The sequence below is a fragment of the Epinephelus moara genome, chromosome 3 (assembly GCF_006386435.1).
Source record: "Epinephelus moara isolate mb chromosome 3, YSFRI_EMoa_1.0, whole genome shotgun sequence".
Taxonomy (NCBI): domain Eukaryota; kingdom Metazoa; phylum Chordata; class Actinopteri; order Perciformes; family Serranidae; genus Epinephelus; species Epinephelus moara.
The window spans coordinates 29,515,645-29,531,498 of NC_065508.1; the positions used below are offsets into that span (position 1 = coordinate 29,515,645).

The 15,854-nt window shown below is 40.6% G+C and overlaps 1 protein-coding gene across 8 annotated transcripts in view; it reads left to right on the forward strand.

Moving 5' to 3' along the window:
- ncam1a (neural cell adhesion molecule 1a) overlaps positions 1 to 15,854 on the forward strand; it is a 415,597-nt gene that overhangs the window by 310,053 nt on the left and 89,690 nt on the right. For all 8 annotated transcript variants that reach the window (XM_050040213.1, XM_050040217.1, XM_050040215.1 and 5 more), the window contains exon 9: positions 5,421 to 5,571. In XM_050040213.1, the coding sequence (XP_049896170.1) occupies positions 5,421 to 5,571 (151 nt within the window). The remainder of the gene's footprint in view (positions 1 to 5,420; positions 5,572 to 15,854) is intronic.

The following is a 15,854-nucleotide window of genomic DNA, read 5'->3' on the forward strand; positions in this document are numbered from 1 at the left end:
TTATCGAAAGCCATCATTGTTTATTATCTAAAAATAGAAATTCTATTCTGTCAGTTTTCAGTGTGCCAAAAGTGAGGGATTGGGTTACCAACAAAGGAGTTCCCCACAAACAAACCTCACTGTTATTTAATAAATACTGCTAAATAAATAAATAATACAATGGCATTATTGTATGAATAAATAATATAAAACTGTGCAACAATGTATATTTTCAGCATACTCTGCTTATTGTGACAAAAGCAAAAGTTAAGTAGTGAAATTTGAGGTATTTTTAACATGTTGCAACGGTCCCTAAGGTTTAGGGTCAGTTGCAACATCTGACTTATTCCATTCAAATCAGTATTTTGAATTAAGTCATATGTGATCAAGTTGAAGTGGCATGGGCAATTAGCAGCCAACTGTAAGTTTAATATATGTAAATTCGGTTGGTGAAGTCTTAATAGTCTCTGAGTAACTAAGAGAAAAGTCAGGAGTGTTGCAACTGTCCCCAGCCTCCCCTACTAAATGCAAGAACAAGAAGTGTTGTCAGTCTTGATTGGTCAAGCACATGTGTTGTCACATCAAAACAAGGATGACACAACAAACATACACAACACACTAACAAGCTTTTTATCATTATTATTAAAAGAGGAGAGCTGTGGAGAATGTCAGTTGGAGGAATGAAGGCACTGAGGCTTCCCACTTGTAATTAGGGCAAGGACGTCATAAAGAGGAGCTAGAGTCAGCAATTAGAAAAAAAAAATGCACAACAGAAGACTTCTCAGAATCTGGCAGAAAGTGGGAGACATCACACAGCCAGATAATGTAGGGAAAGAAAACTAAGAAGATAACACAAGATTATTGCAGAGTAAGAATCACACTGCAGGCAGCAGGTCAAACTGAAAAACTAAGAAGTAGTTTGACATGCCTCGTGCCCTCATGGGCCACCCACTTCAGCATTAACATGAAGTGAAGTCGATAACAATATCAGCTCCAGTTCCTCCTTTGTCGTCTGTTCCACAACAGCTTACTTTCCTTGCCTGCGTACTTAACGAAAGTTCCTGCAATGCAAAAGGGCTTTAAGGTAGTTTCTCAAGTCTCCAACCAGCAGGTTGAAATGTTTTGTTTCAGAATTTAATGTGGTACAGACGTCCATTTCACTCGCAGGGCCAAGTGCAATGACCTTGGAGATTCCTCCAACTTTTCATCTCATGCCAACGTCAGATCAAAATTCCAAGTTAGGGAGTTTAGTCTCAAAGAGCCGCCAGTGTGGCTGTAGACTCTGGCTGTTAATAACATATTGGCTGATTATATTGTCCATGTTGACCTCTGATAATTCACTCTTCACATGCCCTCCATCTGATTGTCTTTATGATGCTGATATGAACAGTCTGCTTTATGTATTTACAGAAATCCAGTATGACATGAATGCAGCATTAGTCAGTCAGGCTGTACAGTACTGTAGGTGATGGAGAGGTGCTCACAGCATGGATGGATTACTGAACAGGCCTGCCATGCACAAGCCCAGGAGCCCAAAATGTCAGGGGGCCCCCTGGCCTTCACTTATAAAATGTCAAACGACAAATTAACACGTTGCAACCAGGAAGAGACACAAAATTACCTCAGAGAGACACGACCAAAAATGATGCAGTATTACCTCAAAGAGACACAAAATTACCTTCATAAGACACATAATTACCTCAAAGATGCCCAAATGACAACAAACAGACACAAAACAACAAATTAGATGCTAAATTACCTCAGAGACACAAAACAACCACTAAGAGACACAAAGTGACTGAAAACAGACACAAAACAGGCAAAAAAGGCACAAAATAACCTCAGAAAGACACAAACGACTAAAACAAAGGCACAAAGCCACCACAAGAAGACACAATACAACAAAAAAGCACACAAAACAACCATAAGGAGACACAAAATGGCAAAAAAAGATACAAAATTACACCATAGAGACACACAACAAACACTATAAGTCAAAAAATGCGTGCAAAGCAACACAAAACAACCAAAAAACATGAAAAATAACCCTAAAGAGACACAAAATCAATTCAAAGAGACCCAAAATGATCACAAAAAGACACAAAATTAAGTCAAAGACACCCACATGACGACAAAAACTTATAAAACAATCGTAAGGAGACACTAAATGACTACAAACAGACAAAAACAGTTAAAAAGAGACACAAAATTACATGCATAAAATGCTAAATTACTTCAAAGAGGCCGAGAACTACAAGGAGACACAAGATGACTACAAACAGACACAGGAGACAGAACTGATGCAAAATTAGCTCGGATAAAAAACAACCACAAGGAGACGCAGAGTGAATACAAAGCAAAACGACCAGACAGACAGAAAATTATCTGAAAGGGACACAAAATTATTTCAGAGAGACCCAAATGACATCAAAGCTGACACAAAGGTTACTGTAAAAAGCAACCTTTGTGTCAGCTTTGATTTAAATTTAGCGAACATATAGAAGCAGCACGTCTAAAGAGTGAACTGGGTGCTTTGACTGCGTCAGTGACAAACACAGCCGGTGCAGATTCTGGCTCCGGTCTCCTCCTATGTAGCAGTTGTAGTACAGGATATATGACAAGCGAAACACGTGTATTGACAGGTTATGTAACAGAGTGTCAGCTTTGCCCTACAAAGCAAAGAAGCAGCGACTAACGCAAACAGGGGAAAGTGTGTGAAGTCATTTCCATGCCTTCCATTACAACCGCGCCGTCCTAATTAATTTGGTGACGAATCAGAGTGGTATGATTAAAATCATTCACTGGAATTAATGAATAAATCCTGTTCAAAGGTGAGCCTGTTCACTTCTACTTCTGTTGTATCATTAAAGTATTATTCTCAATTAACCTTATCCCTGTTTACATTCCAGCAGTGTGCCCGGTGCAGCTTCTCCCTGTGTCACTGCAGTAAGGCAAGATTAATGCTGCCCTTTCAAAATGTGCCAGGACACTCCCTCAGATCTCCAGCAAACAGCACAAATGTTTCTGCCACATCTGCATCCCTCTGCTCTGTAGAGGATAACACCTCACGCCATAATGCTAATACAACAAAATACCATTCAATTATTTATAAAACATAAACGCTGAAGGACCTAGAATGCCTGAAATATTAATAGCAAATCATGACAGGTGGAAGGAAGATGTATATCCCCTGTTGGTTTGAACTATGTGTCGCCCAGAGGGAAGAGAAGCTGTTACTATATTTTTAACAGACAGAGTTTTTATGGGGGCCGGCTATGTCGCTCTTCTTCATTATTTGATGTCTTTTTTCGCCTGCTACCTTCTGGAGCAAATTTCCAAGAATATATCTCAATTTATGTCCCGGTGGGAAGTTTGCGTTAGTTTTCTGGAAACGTAATACTGCATGTGAGAATGGTCAGACTATAAACTTCACAGAGACCAAAGAACAAAGCAAGACACAAAGCAGCCCCATCCTTTGGTTTCATCTTTCTATTATGTGCGGGTCAAGCTGGGTTGTAGTGCATGATTAAAAAGGCAAGTGAGGTCACTTAGATGTCGTCTGCACGCCTGCACTGAGAGCTTGCTCTGGAAAAGGCATCCTCAGTGACCCCCCATATCCACAATACAACAGGTTCAGACGAGTAGGCAGGGCAATAAAGGCACTCTGCCGAGGAAAATAAACACAAGGTATAACAATTCATTTGTCACAACTGCAATTATAGAGTTCCAACTGCAATTAGACTGGTTGTAAACCTGCAACTAGACTGCTAAACAGTGGGGACAGCAATCGACATACTGTAGGAGTTTGAAGTTTATTTCCCCAGGCTTTGTGCACTCACCGATTTCCATGCTGATGTAGAGATTGTTTCTCAGTGGCTATGATATCCACTGTGTTGCTGTTTGTGTGTGAGAGACAAACTTTATTTGACTAACGTATGATTTAAAAGGGATAGATCAGATCCTTTGAAGTGGGGTTGGATGGATGGGGTACTTAAACATGGCAGTATATTACATACAGTAGATGTCAGTTGGCAGTCAAAGGTCATGGTCACTGTGACCTCACAAAACATGTTTTTGGCCATACCTCAAGAATTCTTACACCAATCATTACAAAACTTCACGCAAATATCCAATAGGATACAATGATTAAGTGACTACATTGTAAATCAAGAAGGTCAAAGGTCAACTTCACTGTGACATCATAATGTTCTGCATAACGCACTTTTCTGGCCATTACTCATTGTCATACCTGAGAAACAGAGGGGGAGACATTTGGTCAGATACTGAATTGCTGACTCTAATCTTGAAACTGTGCTGATTGTATAGCTCTTCTGCACTGCCAGGGGGGAAGATGTGTGTGAAGCATTCATGTTTACACAGTCATGGATGTAAACTTTAAAAGAAACTTGACTGGTGCGTGGAATCATACAGTCGCAGCATGGAAATTTTAGTTTTAATGGAGGCTGGTTTCCATAACAACAGCATAGATGGAGAGCTGAAGACGCTGATATCTTCCCAGTCAGAATAGAAAATTCTCTCAATATAGCATACGCTCTAACTGATAACCTGATATTTAACTTTTTCAGGTTGTATTATTCTTTAAAGTGACTGAAATACATTTTGTTGCTGACCCCTTCACTGCAGCGTTGCTAAGCCTCTCCTCCAGCCTGCTTCTCCAAACTGAGGGTACGCCGACTGACATCTACTGCATATAATACACTGACTATGGATACCTGAAAAATCCCTGCTTCAAAAAATCCAAACTATCCCCTGAAGATTGACATCTATGTTGTAATGATTGTAAGATTGCTGAGTGTGCCTTGGCCACCTGAATTTCCCCGAACATATACCTTGACCTATAAATATAATCTTGGTGACATCCACTAAAAAGGATAAGGCTGGTGTATCTCTATGTTTTTCTTCTTCAGATCCCTAGTTAGTTCTAGTACCCATCCTGTCTCTGCTACTCACCTTAGAAAATATAGAATAACGTCGCAGCCTTATCCTTTGATATTTTTTTTTTTCCATAAAAAAATGAAAGACCCCAGCTTCCTGTCTGAACCAGACTGTCTTTTTTCTCTTGTCTGTGTTGGTTTAACAGCTTATTGCAGTTGTTTCTTTCATGTTGTCTCGTCCAGCTGTTAATCACGTGATGTTTTTGCACTGTAATTCAAGTACTGGAGGTCACCCGTCAATCAAAGAGTGTTCATCACTGTTTCTTTGTTTGGTTTTTTAGTTGATGAAGTTCAGTTCCCAGTTCATCTATTTTGCCTTATCCAGTTTATTCCAATCAAACTAGAAACAGAAACCCATCACCCTCCTTCTCTTTTTTGTAGGAAGCTCTTTTAAAAAACAAACCCTCACAAGTGGCGAGGCCAGATCCATTTCTATGAAATTAGGCTTTACTAGTGTGACTAATTGCTTTCTCCTCTTCTTTGTAGAGCCTTGATAGAAACATTGTGGTACGCAGCCACGCGCGGGTGTCCTCTCTCACCTTGAAAAATGTCCTCTTCACGTATGCCGGCCAGTACCTCTGCACCGCCAGCAACTCCATTGGCCAGGACGACCAGCACATGTACCTGGAAGTCCGCTGTAAGTCATCCAACTCTTCCTAAACTCTCTCTGATTGTGTTTCAATGCTGTCAATACACATCAACCTTTAGTTTGTAATGTTCTGATTCACTAATGAATGAAGCTAAGAGTGTCAAGGGGGATTTATACTTGTGCGTCAGCCTTAAGCATACTGTGAACATTTATACTTATATTTATATACACTGCAGTGGTGTGTCTGTGTCACTCTGTAGTTACACCTCCAAAACATTAACGCGTCCGTTCAGAATTGACATGCAACCCACTTTTGGATTGCGACCCACCAGATGGGAACCACTGTTCTAGATATTCTCTGTACAGATCAGTACGGCAGGTAAATAAAACATCTGTGTTGGGTTCAGCCACTGTACGATTGTCCCAGCCAGTTAATGTAGCAGCTCAGTATAAAGGCAGTATCAGGTTTTGTTTTATACAAGCACTGAGCAATGTGGCAACATAACAGAGAAGCAGAACCTGACTGATCCTCCTGTGGGCTTTGGAAGTGCTGAATGGCGATCAAGTAGAACCTTATAGTAGCAAGTTGGAGGTTGATTTTGGAGATAGAACCTTTTTTTTCTAAATAAATAAAAAGTCCAAAAATACATACAACTTCTAAAAAACAAACACCTCATGTAATTTTAAGTTGTCACAGAATAAGAATATATAAATAACTCCATTTTGACAGATATTCAGCTAGAACCTAATAATTCCAAGGAGACAAAGTGGTTTTCATGCTGAAACATAACCATGTAGCCATTTTTAAGCATTTTTCTGTTGTTATAGCTCTACCCAGTTGCCAGTTAGAGTTAAATTTCTCCAGTCACCTTGAAGCGTCCTGTTCTACATATCTACCAAGTTTAGTAAAAATCGATATGGCAGTTAGGCCTAGATAAGAAATTAGCCCTCAGATTATGTGTCATATGCCTACAAAGTTGCGTGGTGATCGGTGAAACCCTTGAGATGTTATACACCTTTATGTGATGAGCCACGCCCTCCACAATATTCATTGCCTTATAGAAGCTCAGTTTTAGTAAGTTTTCCAACTTTTGCCAAGAGGGAACTTTAGATATTGGTCCCTAGATTATGTTCACCAAGTTCACCAAGAAAATCTATATAACCGGAAGTTATGGGTTCTTGAGGCAAATGTCTTCCTCATGAGGAGAGGCATCTCTGTGCAAGTTTCATGTCTCTACGACATACGGAACATGAGATATGCCCGTTCAAAGTTTGCAATTTCAGTCAGTTGCTATAGCGCCCCCCTTTGGCCAATTGATGTAATATTGCTTCATTCGCATCCTCCCATGACCCTCTACCACTGTGCCAAATTTCACATGGATTGACCAAGTCAGTGAGGAGAAAAACGTGGAACAGACAGAGTTTTCTTCATTATATAGTAAGATAAATGCTACATATCTTTGGTTTGCAGAAACATACAATACAGCAGTTCATCTGGCAATTGGGCTGAATACATTTTTCTCCCAAAATTCTTTTTATTCTGACTACTCTTTTTTATGTCTTTTTCAACAAGCACCCACTACTTCACACGTTATAGACTATTATAGGTCAAAGAATAAGTGTCAGTGTTTGATAAATTCGTCGATGCTCAACTAAAGGAGGGACTGAAGTCAGGATCTGAAGGTTAAAAGAATTATTCTCAAGGAAACTTTGTTACAGACATACATCTGTCTCTTGTTAGCCTTGACCTGGAACAGCTGCAGCAGCTGCTCCTGTCTTCAAACGAAATGTCATGCTATTAGGAGTCAGTGAAAAGTGTTAGTGACTTGTCGTCGATTGTAGAATCCCATTACTTGACCCTGATATATCATCAGTCTGCAATGGTCTGTGCATTCCAGGAGTAATTGCGTTGCAATTGACATTTTTTTGTTGCCCAGACGTTTTCTCAACATGTCTGTTTTTCCTCAGGTAGTTGTTTCCTCTGTTTCATAAAATGGCTTTTGACAGCATCCTGACAGCTTTTCTGGACTCTGTTCATTAGCTGCTGATTTTACCTGTAGGTAGAGAAATCAATAACACAAGCTTTTCACAAACACAGACTGACAGACTAGACAAATATTCTGTCTTCAGATAGAGTTCTGCAGCCTGTTGTCGTAGGTTCAAGAGTAAAGTCAACACTCACTGCTTGGCTGTAACAGGTTAGTTTCACATTAAACTTACTACTTTGTTCATTTGCTCCATCTCTACTTACACTGTGATTTAACTGAGTTGCCTGTAGCGTTGTTGCAGAGTGAAGTTCCACTGTGCATTTTCAGACAAGGGAAAGAAAGACACTGCTGTAACATAAATAAAAAAGCTTGCAAGACTATTTTGTAAAACGAAGAAAACATAATGTATGCCAGCACGTGACATAAAATGTGGTTGGTCTAACTTTCCCTCATTTACCTCATTCAGCAGTCATTTATCGATTGATTTGTACTTCAGTGTGGTGTGGAAGACTCTAACACACATAAATATTGTCACAGATAATAACAACATCAGCAAAAGTCCTTGAAAAACTTCCATCTTGGCACAAAGATCAAGCTGAAGCCAACACACTGACAGTTACAAGTCTCTGTTACAAGCACCCATGTGCTGCTAGCGGCAAATCCCATCATAGAAAAGTGAAGCAGAATAAAGTCAGTGTACAGCCGAGGACTGAGCGTGCATGTCAGTGTCATCATGAATGTAAAGGGATGTAGTCTGTCGCAGGAAATGTGCTCCAGGTAGAAGAACATTTTACTCTGACTCTTCTAACATTAGACTCCAGCATTTTCTTACCGTTCCACCAAGGTACCAGTTAATTACCTGCTCGGGGGAGGTGGAACTTTTATCATACCTCTACGTTGTACCTTACTTGTGTGGTGCAACCCGATTTTAGTTATTGCATAAATTACAACACTATGTTCAACTTGCTTGTATCTGGTGCAACAGGCTGCTCGGCATCAGATGCACAAAGCTGTCAGATTCATGACTGTTTTAATTATGAGGGGTAAATTAAGTCTTAAAACACGGCTGATCAAGCCTCAACCCGTTCAGCTACATTTACTTTGCAATTAATTCTGCAGTTAATAGGAGAATTTTTAAAAACTATGAAAGCATGGCCATGGAGACAGAAATATTCAAATGAGAAAATTCAGAGGCAGAAAAAGGGGAAGAGCTTGTTAAGACCAAAGAAATGTTTCTGGAGATGCAGCGTCTGGGCAGTCACCTCTGTTTCTGGGGATAAGTGGTGGGCGAGAGAGCAGAGTTTGCTGGGTCAGTGGTACCACTGTGATTTGTTACCATGGAAACAAAGGTATCAGTTCTGACATAGCCTGGAGGTGCAGTGGCTTTTGAGGCTTAAAATTTCTCTGTCCAATTTTTTGTAACTGCCTAATTACTACGGCTTTTGAGCATCCTTACTCCAGACTAAAAGTGTTGTGGAGCCATTTTTCCTTTGATTGACAGTTATATACTGTAGACACCCTGAAATTTAAGCTGTAAGTCAGCACTTTAACTCTACAGTCGTTGTTTTTCTTGCACTCTGATGTGCTGGAGTACAGAGACTGAACAAAACTGCCTCAATGCTTAGAGACTGTATGTCTCAAAATCACGCTGTTCTCAGGAGAAACTGACATACTTTTCCCTCCAGCAAAATTACAGACTCAAAAATGTACTTGTGCCCCAGTGTTTGCATACATTTTCACATTGGCAAGTCAAAACATATCCTTGGAAAGATTGGATGTGCACAGTGGAAGCCAAATCATACTTGATCTCATATTGAAATCTATCGAATGTTACCTTGGCAAAAAAGAAAGAGATAAATAAAGCCAATGAACACTTAATTGGATTAATATGCCCCGCTCTCAATGCGCCAGCAATTTGCTCAGAGATATAATCACAACGCAGCATTGATAGAGTTGTTTGAGGGCTTGCAGTTAGCTAGAGTAATCAGCAAGTAATCAGGTAGCTGATTCACTGTTGCCAAGCAATTATCGATAAGAAAAGGTGCTTTGTCTTGAGCACAGCTCTCACTCTCTGTCCCCTCTATCACCACTCGCCCACTCACACAATGAGGACGTTATCTAAGCATGGAACTTCCTATCTGCTGCACAGCATGATCCCATTAGCTGGGCTGAGTGTGTCGACGCTTGCTGCTGAAGGACTGATAGGAAAGTGTTAATATCTTCTCTGTTTGAGCTCCGTTTTGTTGGCGGCTGAGGTTTGTTTAGCATGAATGTCTAATGAAAACACTATTTGAGCTGCAAGCGGGTCACTTCTTATCTACTCATATCTATCCTGCTGGCCCTACAGTTTGAAATTCCAAGCTATGCATAGCTGGCCGATTTCAGTATACCTTATGTGATGTTCTCTGGCTCGGTTTGAAGTGCAATTGTGATAGCTATACTTTAAGACTGAAGCTAAAGAGAGTTATTGTTTGTAGCCTGTTGATATGCTGAAGTTTGACCATCTTCATACAAAGGACCCTTAACTCTTGACATGATAGAATCGGCATTTATGCAATCAGTGGACTCTCACAGTAACCATTAATTATTGTTATACCATGATCTGGGTTAATACTTAATTCTGATTGGCTGCAGTGTGTCCACTAAAAACCTATAATGAACACCTACTAAATAGCTCCAGTGAAACTTTGTTAACTCTTCTAAATTAATGTTCTGGCTATGTAATATTATCATTCTGTATCTATTATGAGTAAGGGATGCAGCCTCTGTTTATAATTAATTTCCAACACTGAGTGTAGTTGTCAGTGCCTCTGCCTGTGGACACCACAGGATGGAGACTGTAACACACGCTGCAGGTACTACGCTGCCTCTCTCAACTTAAACAATCATCTCACATTCCATTGGTTATTCAATGCTATTTCAGGCTGCGGGCGACAGCAATGTTACAACATTATTCAACGTCACAGTGTATCACTTGTTCGTGAAAATCTTGATATTGGTTTGGGGACAATGCCATGGCTGGATAGCTAGCTTGTGTTGTTGTTAAACATACTGTTGAATTATATTTACTTGACTCGATTATTGACTTTGAATCTTGCTAGCATAAAGTTAGCTTTCTAGCTAATAGCTGAGCGAAAGAGGTTCAATGAGCTTAATGGACTATCTCCCATTGCTAAGTCGTATCTAAAGTTTGTCCTATTTACTGGAGTGGTTAATAGTAATTTCATTGAGAAAGAACCGATGGGGTGGTAATAATTGTTCCAAGTATTAGGTAAACTCTCATGTGTTACTAGGAAAATGGAGTAATAGCTTGTGGAAAAAGTTAAGGTATTGACTACATAAAGCATAAAAATATGAATGAATATTCATACTTTTTGTTATTTCTTTGGTAAGTGACCGTGGTATACAGTAAGCAGAATATTCCACTCCAAGGTGTTGCTGTTAAAATTGAAAGCTGATAATGGACACCTCGTCCAGCAGTGACAATGTCACAACAGATGGTTTTCGTGTGTGTGTGTGTGTGTGTGTGTGTGTGTGTGTGTGTGTGTGTGACTCATCATGGCAACATATAGTCCTGGAGACACCTATTGTAGTAGGAACTACCACAGAAGCAGTTTTGAGTACTTTGCCTGGTGTTTTTATGTCTGTATGTCTATCTGTGGACAGATTTTATTCCACAATAGCACCCCTACTGTGCAAGATGCAGTCACGAAACTTTGCAGGTGTGTAGTTGAGATCACAATGAAGGCTGGGTTAAAAGTTCAGAGATGTCCTGGCAAGGGAGCTGGACAAAGGAAGGTAGCAATAGCCCCACCCTAACCCCAATTTACATCCCTGGCTCATGAAAATATACAGGTGTGTGATTGAGATCACAATAAAGTCTGAGTTTAGAGATGCGTGTCGTCCAAGCAGGGGCACCAGAAGTAGGGGGGTAAGAAGTAACATGTAACACAACAGTGTCTGCCTTCAGTGTGTTATTAAAATGCATGCATCAGCAGCGCTTGCTAAACAATAACAATGGCATTAACGTGTCAATAACAATCATTTACTGTCTGTTGGCGACTGATCTTGTCCTCTGCTCGGAGGGTAAGGAGCACCCAGACCTCATTGTTTTTCCAATTTGAGGACATTTACGGCTGTTGTTCTTCTTCTTTGAGTTAGCCGCTAACTGCTAACAGCTACTTTTTAAATGTCCTATAGTGGATCATGCGCATAATGCATCTTTGAAACACCATTTAAGTGCTGATACTACCTTCCACGGTGGCTTTAAGGCGAGACTACCCTGTCCTTCTATACCACAATTGTACCCTTTATACAGCACGGCCAGGCAGCATAATGGTGTAATATAGCCGCCTTAAAGAGGCAGTGTCAAGGTGCTATGGTCTAAGATTTGTTCATCTATATGTAAAGAAAAAACAATCAAGTGTCACTTTAATTTTATGTGCAGGTAGTTGTGGTTCTTGGTTGTGGGTCTTCCCCACAATATTTATGCTCAGGTAACACAGCACAGAGGACTGGCCGAACCATGACAATCTTATCTTGACCTAAGTTTACTCTTTGACATCTCTGACACAAAACTATTGTAACAGAATAGTAATGAGTCAATGTCAAAATATTATGGCAATGATCAAAATAGTGCTGACTGAAGCTGTAACTGTTTGGCTTACCTTTCTCTTGATCCAACATTTATGAAATGGCTACCATCCAGACCATAAGTACAAGTTATGCACCTACACCCATATGCAGTTTTTAGATGCAAACATTTATACATAAATACACACATATCCAGAGAGGCATGAGCATAAATTAATTAATAGCTTATTGGCTTGATTTATGAATACTCACAGTAGGAAGGAAAAGGGACACCTGAGAATGTGGAGTGTAGACATCTCACATAATCTTATAAGAAATATCATATATACCTCTACTGTTCAAATAACTACTCTTCCTCTCCTAGAGGTGACAACATACTTCATTTCTACTAATACTACTGTAGTTATGACTAACCTTTATATACTTTTTGTAAGCCCTAGTAATTAATATTATTGTATGTAGTGCTATATTTGTTATGTATTTTGTGTTATTTGTGACCTACATGAGCACCAGCAGTGAAAACATCTCTGTTATTTGCAAACATACTGATAATCTCACCTAGACCAGACTAGGAGGCTACAGAAATCAAACAGGCAGGTCACAGGCACTGTAGTGAGTTAACAAAGCCCAAAAGCAGCATTGATAGAAGGAGCAAGACTCTAATCAGGGCTGCAGGAGATGGAGCATTTATTGACTCAGCCTCGTCCATCAATTCCAGCTGCAGCACACTGCAGAGTTTTCAAGGATCCAGGGTCAGAAGTAAAGCCCGGCAGTGTCAGGGGCCATAGCGTTTCACGGCACTCAGGAAGCAGAGCATACTTCACCGCATTCAGAAGGACTGCTCGCCGGTGATGTGAGCGGGATATAATAAAAGGAAACAATGCAGGAAAACAGTCATCTTCCGTTATAGCCTCTTACAGTGATGATGCCAAAAAAATTAAGGTTCAGGGTGAAGAGTTTTGACCATATGGTATCAATTCATTTCAATGAGCACGTCAAAATAGGCTGCTAAATGGGGCTTATATTGTAGCATGAATGGTAGCAGTCTTATTGGTCTCTCTGCAGGTATCAAATAAAGAGCAGCTGCAGTGAGAGGAAGTTTCATCAAACCCAAAATGAACCAGCTGAATCTGTAGCAGTTGGAGGAGACAGATTTTAGCTCTGTTATTTGTGTTGACTCAATGGCCTTGTTAAAGGCAAACTATACAGGAATTGCCGGTTACTGCTTGTTAACACAACATTCAAAATTCCCCCCCTCCTCCCTGCACTACTGTACCATTATAGAAACGTTACATCTGTTGTAGTGGAAAAGCCAATACTTTTGCAAACTAACTAAGCTAACTGCTCACACCTACAACAGACAACAGGCCAACTTCTTCCCCATCCTCTCCTTCACTGTGTGACAGCGAAGGTGAAAGTGACAGCCAACCCCACATTCACTAGTTTGGAATGAACTTTGTCTGCTTGGCGTTTTATCTAGCTATATTTGCATTTTTAGCCCTGTGTCCGCAATTTTCATAGTTTCCACTTAGACATGTGCTGCTACTACCTGCTCACTACCCTTTTATAAAGTCCCAATTTCACCTGTGTGCTGTTGTTGGCTTCTACCTGGTTTGTCACCTGTGTCTCGGCCAAAAAGTTGCTCATGAACGTACTGACTCAGCTGACAGCCAACAAGCAATGTGAGAGGTAACAAGTTTGTTTTGGTCTCACTCCCTCTTGACTTAAGCTCTTTGTTTACTTTCCTCACACCCATTTCTCTTCCCATGCACTGAGCTGAACTGAAAATCAGAGTGATTTCATTCACCCGTGGGCTCTGCCATTGCTGACGCCAATTCAACTTGCTAAATCAGTGAAAGAAAAGCCGATGAGGGCCAGCGGTGCAGGCCACACCGCATGGACAAGGGCAACAGACACTGACCAACGGCCCCTACATGCGACCGTCGGCTTGGTGTATCAGGGCCTTTAAGCAACTACAAGGAACATTCATTTTCTGTTGGTTTTGGCGGCCCCTGTGGACAAAAGCAGTAGTGTTTCCATGAGCACCACTGCCTCGTGACGCAAAGATCTTGATCTAGCTAACGTTTGCATTTGCTTTGGAGGTGAATGAAGAAAAGAGACAGTGCACGGTGGTGCAGTGGTTAGCATTGTTGCCTTACAGCAAGAGGGTTCCTACCCTGGGGTGCGGGAGCCCTTCTTTGCAGAGTTTGCATGTTCTCCCTGTGTCAGGGTGGGTTTGTGCTCCAGCTTCCTCCCACAGTCCAAAGACATGCAGGTTAATCGGTGACTCTAAATTGTCCGTAGGTGTGAATGTCAGCATGAATGGTTGTCTGTCTCTATGTGTCAGCCCTGTGATAGTCTGGCAACCTGTCCAGGGTGAACCCTGCCTCTCGCCCAATGTCAGCTGTGATAGGCTCCCTTGTATTTCATAAATAAGATAGACCTATTACATACCTGTCTAGGTGGAAGAGCTCCAGTTCAATATCGGTTTTGAATCCTCTCAAATCCTGCAGTTCTACCCATGTTTTGAATGACCAACCAAGGTTGATTTGTGCTTTCACCCCTGCTCTATCACTGTCCCTGTAGATATTTTTGGTTCTTGGTTTCAGTTCTTTTCTTTTTCTGTTTGCTAATCCTGCCCCAGTATCAGCCATTACTACAAAGTATGACGTCTAAAATATACTGCTTCAAAGAAGAATCTCCTCCTGCTTCCTTTTAGCCGACTAATATACTACTCACTGCCAAACTTTGCCTGGGAAAATGTAAATGTTGGCTTTTTTCATTCTGCATGCCTTGAATCGTTTTGTCTGATTTCACGGCGTTTGTCTCGTTTGCTTATGTAGGTCATATTGAGGCATCAGTATTAAATCGAGACTGTTTCATAACCACTTTAAAAACTCCTTGTAGCTGCTTTAACTTATGATTGTGTGCCTGTTAGACCTATTGTGCAATAATAAGCACTCAGTCCTGTGAGACATTAAAGTTTTTGTAATTGCTGAGCTGGAGCATTTTGCAATAAAACCGACTTTTTGTCACGAGTTAAATGGGAAAAAATGGCAATTTAATGTTCCATAAAAGCACCATAGGTTGTCTTTAAAACTCCAATGGATATCATTAAAGACTTGAATATATAAACGTAAGAAAAAATACAGCCATTATACAACTCACATTTGTTTGCCATTAAGATTTCAGGTCCTGTCAGCATCGCCGCAATCGCTCCAGCTGCCTTCGGGAGTGTGACTTTAAATGTCTTTTTTTGATTGCAAAGATTTCTAAATGAAGTATCTCACTGGAAGCCATGATAAGATCTGCTGGAAATGCTGATAAGTTGAGCTGCAGGGAAGCAAGGCAATATTGCCATCCCATAATTCCTTGCGCCTGCGATAGAAGACTCCATGTGGCCTTTCCCAGCTGACTGACTCTTATCAGCCCCGTGGATTTTTCAGAGATTTGACGGGTTTGATGATAATACGTGTGCTTGTGTAAAAAAGGATGTAGAATCAATCAACATCTCCTCTCTGTCTGTTCTCACACACTTCTGGAATTATTTCAAGAGTCAGTACTGGATTATAGAAATATTATGCTGTGTTCACTTGCCTGGCACACCAGACACAGTAGGGATGCTATGTGTAATGATGTATAGTAATGCCTGGGTGTACTGTAAAATGTTGGTATTTATTCATTTTAGATTCACATTTAAAAGAGCATTTCCAGTGGATATTGCCTTTAAATGTTGCCTTGTGTAAATCC